Source organism: Callithrix jacchus, chromosome 8, assembly GCF_049354715.1.
Source record: "Callithrix jacchus isolate 240 chromosome 8, calJac240_pri, whole genome shotgun sequence".
Lineage (NCBI taxonomy): Eukaryota > Metazoa > Chordata > Mammalia > Primates > Cebidae > Callithrix > Callithrix jacchus.
The window spans coordinates 3,637,419-3,653,795 of NC_133509.1; the positions used below are offsets into that span (position 1 = coordinate 3,637,419).

The window sequence follows — 16,377 nt, forward strand, 5'->3', positions numbered from 1 at the left end:
TATCACTGTTTAATCTACTGATGATGGATGCTTGAAGACATTATTAATAGAAATTGCAGAATTGTGATTTTCTGATTCTGTCTTTCCTTTACCATTGATAAACTGGAATTACTCTGTCAAGTAAAACTTTTCATCATATACTAGGGCCTTTTAGAATCTCAAAATGCAGTTTGAACAAAGAAGCCAAGATACATGCTTTACAAGTAAGGAGTTGATGCCTTTGCTACATCCAGTGGAGTCCAGTGAGCTGTTACCGTCTTTTTTTAAAGAGGTGTAATACTCACATTCTTTAATATCTATATATTTCATGTGTTTTACTCAATTATACTCATTATTTTTGATGTTCAGAATGTCCGGTCCTTGGCCCAGGGGGAGGCACCTCATGTCCTTGTTTTCAGGCATAACAATGTATCTCAGGTTCATCTAGTTTATTTTTTGTCCCCTGAAATGAGCCATTTCACCAAGACATCCTGTGTGTTTTTACTGGGGAATGCTATTTAAAGGCCACAGTTTGGACATATTCTGTTCTTACTGCTTCCAAGTTCTCTCATTACATAGATTAGGGATACCTATTTTACATAAGAAAATAAAAATCATGAATTCATACCGATATCGTCATTTCAAATTTCACAAAACTGTGTTTACTTCTTTGATTTCGTACTTGTATCGCTTTCTCTTACAGCAAAAATCTGGGTTCCAAAGGTGTTGATACTACAATATGTATCAAATGGTTTCAAGACTGATAGTAACAGTGAATGAGAGGTCACTTCGCAACTGTTTACCTTTAAAATCCCACTAAGGGTACAGAGTGAAATGACTGCATTCTGACAGCACCTGGGTTCACACTTCTCGCCAATTTGATAAACAGCGTTTCTTCAGTTCAGTTTGTTCTCAGATTTTAGGGCTCACTTTTTTCTTTTTGGTTTCATTTTATTTTTTGAATCTATAAAATATGCTTTCAAAGTGAAACCTACGAAACAAGGCTTATGTTTATTACATAATCCCATGTAATAACTTAGGTTATTCTATCTCATTCACTGAAGTTCTTCCCTTTCCCTATTGGAAACTATTTATTAATAATTAGGGTTTATTTTTTCTTCGCAGTTTTTCTCTTGCAAGTGTATATGCATTCATGTGTCCCCACCTGTTTTACCTCAAAGCTAGTACACTGTCTACCTTTCAGTGCACTTTATCAGAGGATTCGAGATCTTTTGCATTTTTTGGAAGATTGTATGGACCTCCGTCATACTGTGGTTTGTATAACCAGTCACTTATTGATGGAGTTTTGTTTTGTGTTCTAAAATAACAAACATTCTTTTTTCATATCATTTCATATTTTGGCCAGTGTGTCTTTGCGATCTTTTCCTAAAAATGGAATTGCTGAGTCAAAGGTTAAATGCATATGTACTTTTCCTAGATCCTGCTAGATTCACTTCCATAGGAACGGTGTCATTTTGTGCTGAGAGAGATTTTAAAATTGGTTTCGTTTTGTTTTGAGGTAGGGTCTCACTTTGTCACCAGGCTGGAATACAATAGCACCATCGTAGCTGACTGCCACCTTGACCTCTCGGGCTCAAGCAGTCTTCCCACCTCAGCCTCCCAAGCAGTTGGGACTACAAGGACATGCCACCACCCCCAGCTAATTTTTTGATTTTTTTGTAGAGATAGGGTCTCACTATGTTGCTCAGGCTGGTCTTGAACTCCTAAACTCAAGCAATCCTCCTCCCTTGGCCTTCCAGAGTGCTGGGATCCTAGGAGTGACCTACTGTGCTTGGCCTGAGAGTGATTTTTCAAAATACTTTTGGGAGCTCGCACATCTAATATACAGGATTTTTGGAAAGTTAATGTGTTACTAGTGAACGTACATACTGTTCCCACTATTATGCATAACATGGCCTGGTGCAGAGTACTCTGGTTCCTGCTTTCAGGGAAGCCACGGTTTGTCCAGGGAGACATGTTGTGTGACTGAAAAAGAGTAGTCTAAGATAGAATGTATTGTACAAGCAAAGACGAGTCTTTTTAGGAAGCCTTTCCTGCTTGCTCCAGGCCATGTGAGTCTTCAATCCTCTGAATTTCAACACGTTTAATGAGGCTTCCAGTGATCCTTTTTTCTGACCAACTTTTGACGCCTGGTTGAACAAATGTGACTGTGTTCAGTAATACAGCCAAATGTTTGAAATGCAGGCTGCCTCGTAAATTCAAGCTGAATAACCATTTTTTGGGGAGATGTGTCTCTATTTCCCAAGGCGTGTTCTCTGGAAGATCTACTGGATGTTTTAAAGGGTCACACAGCGACATCAGTGTGGAAATGTTGAGTTAATCAGAGCCAATGAGCTGTGACTGCAAAATCATGTCTGCTGTCCCGAGCTGTCCCAAGCTCTCCTGTTCACAGAATCCCCCTGTCATGGGGCATCTCATGTTAATCCTGTTCCTCAAAGCACAAAAATCAGTATGCTGTTTGAGTGAAAACCATCCAGCCCCACTGGAAATGAGGAAAAATAGAAACAAAAATAAAAACGAATGAAAACCAAAGGCGTGTATTCCAGCTGCTAAACTTGTACTTACACAGTTGTACATTTTTGATTCATGATTTTCTATCCTTTTCTTTCTAGATTGAATCATTAAAGAAAAAGTTGCAACAGAAACAGCTCTTGATACTGCAGCTTTTAGAAAAGGTGTCTTTCCTAGAAGGAGAGGTAAGAAGCTGTGTTTCTTTAAGCTGACGTCTTCTCTGCCTGCCACCAACAGTTAATTAAAAATACGGCTGTTTCCCGGCCTTATAAAATTGATTGAGGGTTAACTGTCAGCCTTGAAAATGAGCTTCTGACGGCTGTTTTTCCTTTACCCCTGGACTCTGCTCATTCCAGCTGCTGCTCACTTCTGCTTTTTGGCTCTAGTTTTTCTTATTCAGGAGTCATCCTGGCAAGCCTGAGAAGCTGTGAATCAGCACTAATAATTCCTCACATTCATGTGGCACTTTATCATTTGTGAGATACGTTCCTATACGTTACTCACGATTCTCTCTGCAACTTCAAGAAAGGCAAGACAAAGATTATGACCTCTGTATTAATAAATGAGGAAACAGAGGCACAGAGAGGACAGGTGGTTTTGCTCAAGGCCGCCCTGCTCAATAAATGCCAGAGCCAGGCTGAAAGACTCCTGATCCAGTGCTCCTCTCCACAGCGAGTGAAGATGTTTTAGAAGAGACTTACTTTTACCTGAAACTTTCACATGCTTAGTATTCTTGGCTTTCTGGCTTTTTGAAAGTCATTTGGGGATTTTGTACAGGTTCCAGAGAAGAAAATTATGGGGTTGGTAGAACCTTACAAGGTTAGCTATTAATAGAAGGAGAAGCCAAAATCTATTTGCTCTAAAGGCTCTTTATTAAGAGCTTGGCATTGAGCCTTCGCCTTTTGAGACTTTGTGAAAAGCTGGTTTGCCAAGCACCTGTCCTTGTCTGTGTCCCTCCTCACGGTCCTTCCCCAGTGAGACAGCCCAGCAGACAATGAAGTAAGAAGAAAGGGAAGAGACGAATTTGACTAAGCCCTGGTGTGTGCTGGGCTCTGATGGTTACTTTGGGATACGTTCTGTGTCACACAGAAGTTAAGAGTGGAATCCAACCTGCCTAAGTGTGAACTCTGGATCTCCTTCTTATCAGCTGGGTGATAATTTGGAAGAAATTTCTTATAATTATAAAGGAGGGATCATAAGTGCGATGTGTGGGTGACAGTGAAATGAGAATGTATAGGAGGTGCCTGGCATGTACTAAGCACACAGTAATTTTAAATGTATTATTGTTGTTCTCTCTTTATTAAAAGGGATGCCCTCTGAGTTGGATGATATTTCCCCCCTTTTATAGATGGGGAAACTGAGGTTCAGGGACGTTAGGAAACCTGCCCCAGCTTACAGTAGAGATGGGCAGGCCCGGATCCAAAGCCTGAGCTCTGAACCACCATGTTTGAGTGGGTAGTGAGCTAGGCCTTCATTTACTCTGTATTTGAGGGGTTGCCAAGCCCCTCATGGCCCACAGGGGCCTGGTACCATATTCAGGGCCCAAGAATCTCTGTCTCTTGAAGCTGAATAAATGAGTATTTTCCCCATTTCCACTCCTGTCATCCCCTCCACAGTCACTGGGCTCGGTCCAGCCTTGTGAATGAACATTTCTGTTTCTAGGATTTCCTTCTGAAATTGCAGCTCCCAGTGGGAGGAAGCACACCTTCCCAGTGAGAGTCAGAAAATGAGTGCCTGGGGGATGTTCATGTGTCCAGAGGGCAGTCACAGGAGAGAGGAAAGAGCTGCTGACAGCAGAGGCAGAGGGTCCCCCGAGACGGCCTCCCCACCCCACCTCTGGCTGTGCTGCTAGAGCAAGCTCCCCTACTGGTGGATTCTTAAGTGTCCAAGGGCACATGCCACATGGGGAGTAGTCTTAGAAATAGCTATGGTTTGTTTATTAAACTCATCTCTTACCTTAGTCTGGGTTGCTCCCAGGAAGTCCCACTAGGGGAATGGGGAACTGAGACAGGGAAGGGAAGAAAGCCCATAGCGGTGTCATATCAAGGAGGTTGCCCTGGGGACAGCTGAGGCTCACTCATTTGGGGGATATCTGGGAGACAGTGTGGAAGTGGCCCTGAGTTTTCCTTACTGAAAGGCCAGAAAAACCTGGGGCATTTATCCACTAACTCCCATCAGTCATTGGCCAAGGCCCACTCAGGGAGTTTGTGGAAGTTCTGGCCTCCCCTTGGCAGAGCCAGTTAGACTCGGGTGGTCACAGGAAGCCCTCAGATGAAGAATCCTCAGGGGCCTGTCAGGAAACGGAAATGCCCTGAGGATATGGAGTGGGGAGAGTGGGGGCGGCAGTGTTGTCTGTGTCTGTGTAATAAGCAAGACTTCGAAAACCAGGTTTTTTTTGAGCATTATCAATAGTGATGATCAATTTGATTGATTAAATTCTAATACAAAATTAGTATGGCTAACTGCTTTGGCCGCTTGAGAGATCCACCTTAAACAGCAGACAACATATGCAAAATAAGTGACATAATGACAAGATTTAATAATACACTTAGACTTAAACCTATTCTAAAATATTAAATATCATGGGTTTTCATTTATTTTGTCATTGTTTTCTGTTCTTGCTTTTTTTTAAACCTTCCTGAGGCCATTGTTCACCAGTACTTCTTTCAATATTTTCTTAGGGTTAACATCATTTTGACACCTTCCAAACAGGTGCAGTCATCTTCGAGATCCAAAAGAGAAAGGACACCTTCTCCAAATTGCTAAGATTAGAGGACGTGGGTTGCGTAGGTTCTTGGTTGAGTCATAGGCCCCTCAGTGGCTTCTTCCAAGGTTGTTCAAACTCAGGGCTCTTTATCACAGTCTTTAGCTCTATTAAAAACGTATGCGGGCCGGGCGTGGTGGCTCAAGCCTGTAATCCCAGCACTTTGGGAGGCCAAGGCGGGTGGATCACGAGGTCAAGAGATCGAGACCATCCTGGTCAACATGGTGAAACTAAAAATACAAAAAATCAGCTGGGCACAGTGGCGCATGCCTGTAATCCCAGCTACTCAGGAGGCTGAGGCAGGAGAATTGCCTGAACCCAGGAGGCGGAGGTTGCGGTGAGCCGAGATCGCGCCATTGCACTCCAGCCTGGCTAACAAGAGCGAAACTCCGTCTCAAAAAAAAAAAAAAACCGTATGCATTCTTTATCAATATTTCACCATACATAGCTAGGCCCTGGTGAGATCTCCTCTCCTAGGATATCAGAGGTGACTTGCAAATACTTGGTTTTCCACTTTGGCTCTCTGACTAGTTGATCATGTTACACATGCAGAGTCTGCTGATGCTGTCCGTGCTAATTGTGGATGATCCCTAATGCCAACACTTTGCTGCCATGCTGAGCAGTCCTCCTCTGGGCCCTGGAGTCCTGGGATGACCTAACTTACGTATTCTTTTGTTACTCTTTCTAGCATAACACAGAAAACGTTTAAATAGATCTCTAATTAATACTTTCTAAAGGAAACCACAAAAGTTTTGGGAGATAAATCTGGTAGCTCCCCATCTTATTAATAAATAGATACATTTATTAAGGGTGCAGTTGCAGACTCCGGACTCAGACTGCCTGAGTACAAATCTGAGCTCTGCCACCTAGCAGTGATGTGGTATTGAGCAAGTTACTTGTGTGTCCCATGCCTCAGTTTACTCATCGGTCAATAGGAACCCTCTCTGTGAAATGGCATCCTCTCCACAGAGTTGTAAAGATGATTCAATGTGTTAACACCTAAGTGATTAGGAAAGTGTCTGGCTCACGGTAAATGCCGTATGTGTTACTGTTTTTTTAATGGCCTGGGTCCCAGGGATTCTTTCATCGTCACTGATAAATAATTTAGATTTATAGCTATGTCCCATAAGGAATCACTCTTTTTCTTTTGCTCATCCTCAAAGTTGGCAACTGTCATCAAACCCTGCTGTGTGATAATTTAACAAAGAGTACTTCACCTTTTGGTGAACATGAGCAGGGCTGGGACTGGCCAGGTCCCACTAGCAGGCCACAGGGCCCAGAAGTCCTTTGCCTGCAGCAACCCAAAGGTGAGGCTGGACGTGAATCTAATAGGCTGGCAGTATTTCAGCTTCTTTTAGCAGTCGGCCCCAGTGTTTGTGGAATTCATAGGTGTTTGGGATTCATAACAGGGTGTAGACTTGGAGTGTCATAAGCTGGAGGTCTTGTGTGATATCATTGCTCCCATTATTTGTTCTGGCTCCACACCCAGGCAGTATTTGGGGATTTACTGATCACTGATCATGCCTGTGCTCCTCTTAGCCACATGCTATTGGTTCTTCTTCTTCTTTTTTTTTTTGAGATGGAGTCTTGCTCTGTTGCCCAGGCTGGAGTACGGTTCAGCTCCCTGCAGCCTCCGCCTCCCGGGTTCCAGTGATTCTCCTACGTCAGCCTCCTGGGTGGCTGGGACTACAGACGCACACCACCACACCTGGCTAATTTTTGTTTTTTTAGTAGAGATGGGTTTTTACCATGTTGGTCAGGTTGGTCTTGAACTCCAGACCTTGTGATCTGCCCACCTCTGCCTCCAAAAGTGCTGGGATTACGGGAGGGAGCCACCGCACCCGGCAATGCTGTTGGTTTTAAAAGAAGCAACAGTTATTTATCTGAGTTTCAGACTGAAGAGCCTTGGTTCTGACAGATGTCCTCACTTAGTGCAGTTCCTAGCTGTTCCCCAGAAACATTTTAGCTCTTCTGCTTCTTGAGTTACAGGTTCAGGACTGCATGGCATATCCAGTGCTGTGCTGGAGCCGCTTCATACTGGTTAATGAAAGTGGAAGACATGCGCTCCTTCTCAGGTCTCCCTTCAGGGGTGCCATGTGGGTCACTCAGAATGAGCCATGGAGGTCTTTCTTTATACCACAGAAATCGACATAGGTCACAATGAGAGCTTTTAATCTCGGGATTCTATTGTCTAACATTTACTAGCACACCACTGGTATTCTTTAACTCTGCAGCTGGGTCTACGGGCTTCGTGTTTTTACCCTCACACCTCTGCTTACAAGCAGAGTAACTCCTGTCAGGTAATTCTACCCCTCTTAGCATCATCTTCAGCATTTGTGAAATGGAGATAATCACCTGAAAGAATTTTTTTTTTTTTTGAGACGGAGTTTCGCTCTTGTCACCCAGGCTGGAGTGCAATGGCGCGATCTCGGCTCACTGCAACCTCCGCCTCCTGGGTTCAGGCAATTCTCCTGCCTCAGCCTCCTGAGTAGCTGGGATTACAGGCACGCGCCACCATGCCCAGCTAATTTTTTGTATTTTTAGTAGAGATGGGGTTTGACCATGTTGACCAGGATGGTCTCGATCTCTTGACCTCGTGATCCACCCACCTTGGCCTCCCAAAGTGCTGGGATTACAGGCTTGAGCCACCACGCCCGGCCCCTGAAAGAGTTTTTTATGATTAACGATTATATACAAAACATTTAGAATTGTGCTTGGCACGGTACAAAAGGTGGACAACTGTTAATTCTTTCTTAACTGCTCAGCATTTTTGGGATTTAGGTTCTGACTCACATTCTGCCATTATCTGTGCATGACCTTGAGCCAATCATGCCACCACCAACCGGGCTCAGTCACTTCATCTTTCAAAAGGGGAGAAGGCTTAGATCGACTCTGAGATTATTATCATTTTTCATGTTTGAAAACTTGGTTGAAATGTTGGTGTCACAATCAGATACTGGACAAACAGTAAGGGCAGCACCCGCTCCCTGATCCTGGGCTCGGGCAAGAGGACAGGCCCTTTCCTAGGTCACGGCGGACCCTCTAGAATCCTTCTCTTTTTCTTTTAAAACAGAGGACATGGATCGTTTTAGTCCCTGGATTCATCATTGGTGCTTATCTATGTTTAAACTCATTAGATTTTGAACTCCCTCCTCCCCCTGCCCAAACCTAAATGACACAGCTCACTCCTAAAAGCTTGCTCTGGCCTGGCCTTGTCAGACTGTATTTTCATCAACCGACTTAACATTTTTCTGATCTCGCTGATAAGTGAAGACATGTGGTGTTTGTGGACATAAACATGGGAACAGTAAACACTGAGGATTACTAGAAGCGGGAGAGAGGGAGGGGGACAAGGTCTGAAAAACCACCTACCAGGTATTGGGCTTATCACCTGGGTGACGGGCTCAGCCACACCCCACACCTCAGCATCCTGCAGTATACCGTTCTCAAACCTGCACATGTGCCGTCTGATTCTAAACTAAAGGTGAAAAGGAAAATCTTCCTGATAACAAAAATATGCCCATGCTTTTCCTTTTTTTTTCCAAACATTTTTCTGTTGGCTCAACTTCTGGAGAAGGAATACTCTCTATTTCCTGTATAGAAAATGTTCTTAAAATAACATTCCCAGCAGCATAAGGTTGGGGAGCTTTCTGAAACTAAACAGATTGTATTACACATTATTCTACTGAAAATCCTACACGGACAACTCAATTCAAAAGTCAGAGGAAGGGAGTCAGATGTCTTGGTTTTGTCCATCCTGCATTTGATGTATGTTGTGTAGCACCTGAGCCTCTCAATGTGTCTGTTGTGCATACTTGGGACTATTATTAATTTTTCTGTGTAACGTTGGAGCCTCAGCACCGGGCACCAGGCTTCCCACATGGGTTTTATGGAACACACACTCAGTGTATGTGCTGCCCACTCCCCTGGGCCTGAGGGAAATGGTGGGGGAGGTGACCGCCAAACAGTCGTGACATAATTTCCAAAAAATGCCCAGAGGTGCTACCTGTCTTCTTCCTTCATGGAAGGCACACGCACCTCTCAAGCCATGGGTGCTATTCGTTACACGTATGAACACAAGGGGGTGGTGTTTGAAAGCGGGAGAACCAGGCAATTTGCCTGTCAGTCCCGGAAGCAATCTTTTTTGGAACACAGTCCAGGCAGCGGCCTGAGGCTATTCTTTGTCATTCCACTGTAGTCATATTCTGCAAGTCTCAGAAGCAGATAGTCTTGTATCAAGTCCATTAATTTTATTTTTTAAGGTAATTTCTTAAATCTGCCCCACTCTCTCTAACTCTTCTTTTACTGCCCATGTTCAGGCTCATCATCTTTTATTTTTTTTACCTTCTCAACTTAGTTATTAACTTCCATAAATAAGTTTCTGTTATTTATGAACTTACATAAATAAGTTATTGTCATTTATGAACTGACATAAATAAGCGTTTCTGTTTAAGTATGAAATCCACTGACAGTGCGTATACCTGTGAAATCACCACTGCGGTCACGATCTAGCACATTTCTCTCACCCCACCAGAGAGTCTCTGTTTCACTTTGCAACACAGCATCCCTTTCATCGCTAGGCAATTCCTGGTTGGTTTTTTTTTTTTTTTTTTTGGCAGTGGTGACTCACTTTTTATCACTTTTATCACTTCGGGTCACTGTAGATCTCCATTTAGTGGGAATCCACTGTATGATTCGATTTGTGTAAATGGAGTCATACAGCACGTACTCCTCTGTGCCCAGCTTCTTTCACTCAGCATGGCGATCTGAGACACATCTAAGTCGAGCGCGTTCCCTTTTGTTGCAGAGTGGTCTTCCATTGCACGGACACAGTGCAGTTTATTCATTCACCTGACGAAGTACCTTTGAGTTGTTTCCAGCTTGGGGCTATTGAGAATAAAGCTGCAGTGAGCATGACAGTACAAGCTGTTATGTGGACACAGTTTTCATTCCTCTTGGGTAAATTTCTAGTAGGGGAATAGCTGGGTTGTAAGAGTACGTGTAAGTTTAACTTTCGAAGACACTGTCAGTCTTTCAAAGGGGTTGTCGTATTTTAAGTTCCAAGCAGTTCGAGTATACCAGTGTCTCCACACCCTAACCCAGACCTAGTACTGACAAACTTTTAAGTTTAGCCATTCAGTGTTACAGCTCTTGTAGAATTTGTCTAGCAGGCTTTCTGGCTTTGAAAGCCCCCAAAATAAAAATCAAAGCAAAATAAATAAATAAATGAATGGAGTGATGCTAGGGTGTGTAGAGTGCTATCTCTATGGTTTTAACGTGCATTACCTTGCCCACTGGTGATGCTGAGCATCTTTTCTTCTTTTCAAGAATCTTTTCATATACTTTTTGCCATTTACAAGTCTCATCTTTTGAAGTGTCTGTTCCAGTCTTTAGTTCATTATTTTATTGAGATTTTCTTTCCTTACTATTGAGTTGGAAGAGTTCTTTATAGCTTCTGGATTCGAGTCCTTTGTCAGATACATGTACTGTGAACATTTTCTCCCATCCTGTGACTTGCTTTTTTGTTTGCTTAATGATGATATCTGTTGAAGAGATTTTTTTTTTTTTCTTTTCTTTTTTTTTTTGTGATGAGGTCTTGTACAGTCAGCCAGGCTGGAGTACAGTGGTGCGATCTTGCCTTAATGCAGCCTCGACCTCCTGGGCTTAAGCTATCCTCCTACCTCTTAGTTTCCAGTAGCTGGGACTACAGGTGCATGCCACCATGCTCTACTAATTTTTGTATTTTTCGTGGAGATGGGGTTTCACCGTGTTGGCCAGGCAGGTCTTGAACTCCTGACCTCGTGATCTGCCCACCTGGGCCTCCCAAGATGCTGGGACTGCAGGCATGAGCCACTGCACCCAGCCGGGAGTTGCTGTTTTATGCATTGTTACAGTCTCTGCCGTTTAATTGGAATATATAGTTTACTCATATTTAATTACATTGATATGATTGGATTTAGATCTCCCTTCTCATTATTTGTTTTCTGTTTGTTCCTTCTGGCTTGTTTTGCTTATGTTGCTTGCTTGCTTTTTTGTTCTTCCTCCTTGCCTTCTTTTGGATTATTTCAATTTTTTAAAATGCCAATTTAATTTACCTGTTGGCATTTTTGCTGTATCTCTTTTCTCTAATATGTTAGTGGTTACTCCAGGTATTGCAGTATACATCATTAGCTGTTCACTGTCCACCTAGAGATAATATTATACCACTTCTTGTAAAATGTAGAAATCTTGCAATAATATAGATTTATTTACCCCTGTACCTGCGGTTATAATTGTCATATGTATTGTATCTATATACATTATAAAACCATGATACATTGTTACCATTTTCGCTTTAACAATTGCATGTATTTTAAAGCAATTAAGAGAAACTGGATTCTTTCATATATACTCTATTTCTGATGGTCTGAGTTTTTCTGTGATGTCACCCCTCTTCAGCCTGAGGAACTTTTATTTAGAATTTTATGCGGTGCAGGCCAGGTGGTAAAACATTCTCTTAGTTTTTCTTATTTGAAAGTAAGGTCTTTATTTCACCTTCATTATTGACAGATATAGAGCTCTAAATTGACAGTTTATTTATCTCAGTACTCATTGTTTCTGCTTTCCATGGTTTTTTTTTTTTTTGACACGGGGTTTCGCTCTTGTTGCCCAGGCTGGAGTGCAATGGCGCGATCTCCGCTCACCACAACCTCCGCCTCCTGGGTTCAGGCAATTCTCCTGCCTCAGCCTCCCGAGTAGCTGGGATTACAGGCACGCGCCACCATGCCCAGCTAATTTTTTGTATTTTTAGTAGAGACGGGGTTTCACCATGTTGACCAGGATGGTCTCGATCTCTTGACCTCGTGATCCACCCGCCTCGGCCTCCCAAAGTGCTGGGATTACAGGCTTGAGCCACCGCGCCCGGCCTGCTTTCCATGGTTTTTAATGAGATATCTGTGTAATCCAAATGATTATGCCCCTGCACGCAACAGGTTGCTTTCAAGGTTTTTCTTCATTTTTCGTTTTCAGAAGTTTGACTGATGTGTTTCTCCTTGAATTTATCCTGTTTGGGGATTGCTGAGCTTCTTGAAGTTGCAAAGTTATGTCTTTCACCAAATTTGGGGTGTTTTCAGCTATTATGTTTTAAAATACTTTTTCTGGTAGTTTTCCTTTCCTCTCTTTCTTTGATTCAAAAATCCCTGTTAGGTTTTCAGGCTGCTTCACAGTTCTGCAGCGCTCCATTTATTGTTTTCGCTCTTTAATTTCTCTACTTTCATTGGATAATTTCCAGTAATGAATATTCAAGTTTGCTGACTTCCCTTTATCATCTTCAGTCTTAAGTCCATGTACTGACTTTTAAAAAACATTCACGTATTGTACTTTCTTGTTCTAAAATGTCCATTTAGTTCTTTTTTATATTTTCTATTGATTTTTTTACTACGTTAATTGTAAGCATATTTTTCTTTCTCTCACTGATCATTGTTATGATGGCTACATTAAAGTCTTTGTCTGAAAATTCCAACATCTGAGTTATATCAGAATTGGTGTCTGTTGATTCTCTTTTCCCTTAGGAATGGGTGATATGTTCTTGAGTCTTTATATGTCACATAATTTTGGCTTATAAGCTGGACATTGTGAGTGCTTTGTTGGGTTTTGTTTAAAAGGCAGTGAATTCAGCTAGACCCAACTACGTCCTGCTTGTCTGTGACAGGCAAGAGCTGTCTGTGATGGCAGATCTCAGTTCAGTTCGTTAAACGTTACCTGCAAGCTTCTTTCAGTTTTCTCCAGGCGTGCATGGTTCAGTGGTCTACCAGAGACTTCAGCTGAGCCTATGTACAAGAATTTAGTGTTTCCCCACTACTCTGACCCTCCTCTTTTGCCTTCTCCCTAATGTTAGTAGCCCTGGCCTCCTCCTCCTGGCCTGTTCTACCAGAAAGATGGTCTTTCTGTTAAGTTTTTACTGTATCTGTACTGCCACCACCATGGCTGTGCTGCTCTCAGGGCAGAGCTGACAGATAAAGAAAAATCATAAACAAAACACAGAGAATACAGAGAACTGCTTGTCGTGTGTGTGTGTGTGTGCGTGTGCGTGTGTGTGTGTGCGTGTGCGTGTGCGTGTGTGTGTGTGTGTGTGTGTGTATGCTGATGACTCTCTGGCAAGAAGCCAGCACCATTCTTCCATACTGGGGATCAGGTGATAGATTCAGAGCCCATCGATTTGTCATAGCGTGTCATCTGCTGAGGAATCTGGAAAGCATTCTCTTCTTTTACCCTATTTCTTATTTATCGGAAGGGATTCATAGTCCCTTACATTGTACAGAACATGGGTTTTCACAAGAACTGATACTCTGCTCCTTGGTAACAACTTTTCAAAGCAGGAGCTACTGAATGTGTAACCCACATTCTTTCTTTCAAGACAGATGGGCTTCTGTCTCTGTAGGACTTTTAAACTTCCTCGTGTTATCTAATGTCTTGGAATAGCGCCTCAGCTTCAGCTCCAACTTGACGAAGAACAAATGCTTTTGTTTCTAGTTATGCACATAAAATGCTCATTGTAAAACCATTTATAAATTTATTTATTCAGCAAATATTTATCTTGCATCAGCTGCATGCCACGCTTTGAGAATACAACTAGGAAGATAGATATGATCCTTGTTTCCTGAACATTTAGTCTAGTGTTACTGGAAAATATGTAGAAGGACTTTTTGAAAAAGCGAAAAAGCATCCCCAAGTCTCAATACACAGAGATAACCTCTGTCACTACTTTCTACATTTTTTTTTTTTTTGGTGTTTTTACACTTCAGATTTCAGGCACCAGCACTTCATCTGTTTTCATTTCAGTATCTTCCACTTCTTCATCTATTTTCATTTCAGTATCTCTTGCTTCTTTGTCCTTCGTTTCCCCCATGAGGCAAATTTCCAGTTGCTGAGGATCTCATCTTTAACCCATGGTAATGTATGGCTCTGGCCCGAAAGGAAAAAAACTATTCAGAATGCTAATTTTAATCCCAAGGAGCCTGTTCTACTTTATATGTGTGAGATTCTGAATTTTCCACACCTACGAAATACTAATTAAGTTATGGAGGTATTTCCCATGAAATTAAATTCACAGACTTGCCCGTTTTATAGTTTAATAAGGAGGTGTTAAAAGTTGGGCTGCACCTTCTTTATGATGGCAGAAACGTGACAGATACCTCAATGCCCATCAGTAAGGGACTAGTTAAATGAATAATGTATCCATACAGTGAAATACTGTTAACGAATTAAAATAGTTTGTTGACACAAAAAGAAAACAAATGAAGATGGAAAAGTAGCCTCGGCGAATCGGTGGCTGAACAAAGCAGGTTATAACCTAGATCACAGTATTTTGTTTTCATTTATGTAAAATTGGATGCACATGTCTGTACATGCTTAGAAAGCCATTTGTATGGATTCAGTCAATCTGTTCTTCAACACCTATTGTGTAAGCGAAGCTCTATAAGTGCATTGTGCTAGTTGCCCGTGTCATGGGGCGAAATCAGATAATACATATAAATTGAATCATGCATATTTGTGGGGGAACATACTTGACTTACTGAGAGTACTTCTTTTTCTTGTCTCCAGAATAATGAACTACAAAGTAGGCTGGACTATTCAACAGAAACCCAGGCCAAGACTGAAGTGGAAACCCGAGAGATTGGAGTGGGCTGTGATCTTCTGCCCAGGTATTTAGGAATTTCCTGGGGATTTTTTATTCAAATTCCTCTTTGGCTGGAGAAGATACTTTGCTGGGCTGTTCTTAACAGAATTGCGTTCTTCCTATCAAAAATATTTCTGCAAAGCCAAGTGGTGGCTGTTGACGGGGGTTGACTGGTTTCTGTAGGAACGGGGGCAGCAAGGGAGAGACCTGGAAGCCATTCGGAGAGAGATGGGCCCTGTCAGTGAGTGCATGCTTGTGTTTCGTCCTTCCTTCCTTCATTCAATAAATGCCGTTAGTACCTTCGCTGTGCCTGACACTTACGATACAGAGAACGATGAGATTTGGTTCCTGCCCCAGCGTTCAGTCTGGAGGCAGAGACAGGTGTGTAGGCAGACATATATAATAGTGTGAGAGGGTCATCCAAGGTGCTTTAGTGATGTACACGAGGGAAGATCTAAACCTTGAACAAAACTCATCTATTCCTCGGTATGGTAACAGGGCCCTGCCAAGCATTGGATTCGGTTCATAAACACCTGAGCTGCTTGAGTCAGCAGCAAATTTGTGATAACTCTAATCTGGTTTGCTCAGTTACATTCCTGAGCTAAAAAACTGACCTGTTCATTGTTAGGCTGCTCCCATGCCTGTGTCTTTTCCTGGTGACATTAGAGCCTGTAATCCAGTAACCTGCGTCTGGTAACTAGGTGCTCACAACTGTGCCCAGCCTGAAGAGGGCTTAAAACAAGTTTACAGCAAAGATCTTAAGGACGTGTGACTTGTGATTTAGGTAATCAGAGCCAAAAGATGCCTCGTGTCCTGTGCACAGGAGGGTGGATTCCTGTGTGAACAGGGGCCCTTGCGTGTGCTTTGCTGGACATAGTAGTCTAGCAACATGTTGAATCCTGGCATCTTGAGTGGTTACAGCTGGTGGGAAGCAGTGATGAGCCGATCCCAAGGTGGGGTGTGGAATACCTGGTTCTTGTCCTACCAGCCAGCAGCAGGTCGCCTTCAGACAGGTTCTTCACTGGGGCCTGAGTTTCTCGACTTGTGAAGTCAGTGATTTGACTCCTTTTTTTTCTATTACTGGTATTGTCATTTTTGTTAATTAAAATGAATCACTTGCCATTCTCAAAGAATTTTCCAAAAGCAGCATTAGGCTCTTGGATAGTATCCTCATTACATTACTTGCCTTCTAGTAAAAAGGCATTTTTATCATTCTGATTTTATCATTCTGATTTATAATTCTTTAACAGAAAATATGGAATATATGTATAAATAGACTCCGGGTCTCATCATCGTGTGGTACAAAGTACATGATGAAAATATAACCAAAAAGAATGATCAGTTGTGTTCAGAGACCTTTTTGAAATCTAAATAGTTTGGCCATTTCCCTCCTTTGTTATTTTTCAAAAGCCAAGTGGCTTAGTCCACTCTAATTGCCCAAATA

At 42.4% G+C, this 16,377-nt stretch overlaps 1 protein-coding gene and 1 pseudogene across 2 annotated transcripts in view; both read left to right on the forward strand.

Moving 5' to 3' along the window:
* The window catches only part of MYZAP (myocardial zonula adherens protein), a 98,444-nt gene that overhangs the window by 73,742 nt on the left and 8,325 nt on the right, over positions 1-16,377 (forward strand). For both annotated transcript variants that reach the window (XM_035258695.3, XM_054239315.2), the window contains 2 exons: positions 2,613-2,696; positions 14,858-14,958. In XM_035258695.3, the coding sequence (XP_035114586.2) occupies positions 2,613-2,696; positions 14,858-14,958 (185 nt within the window). The remainder of the gene's footprint in view (positions 1-2,612; positions 2,697-14,857; positions 14,959-16,377) is intronic.
* LOC118145317 (U7 small nuclear RNA) lies at positions 10,413-10,469 on the forward strand (annotated as a pseudogene).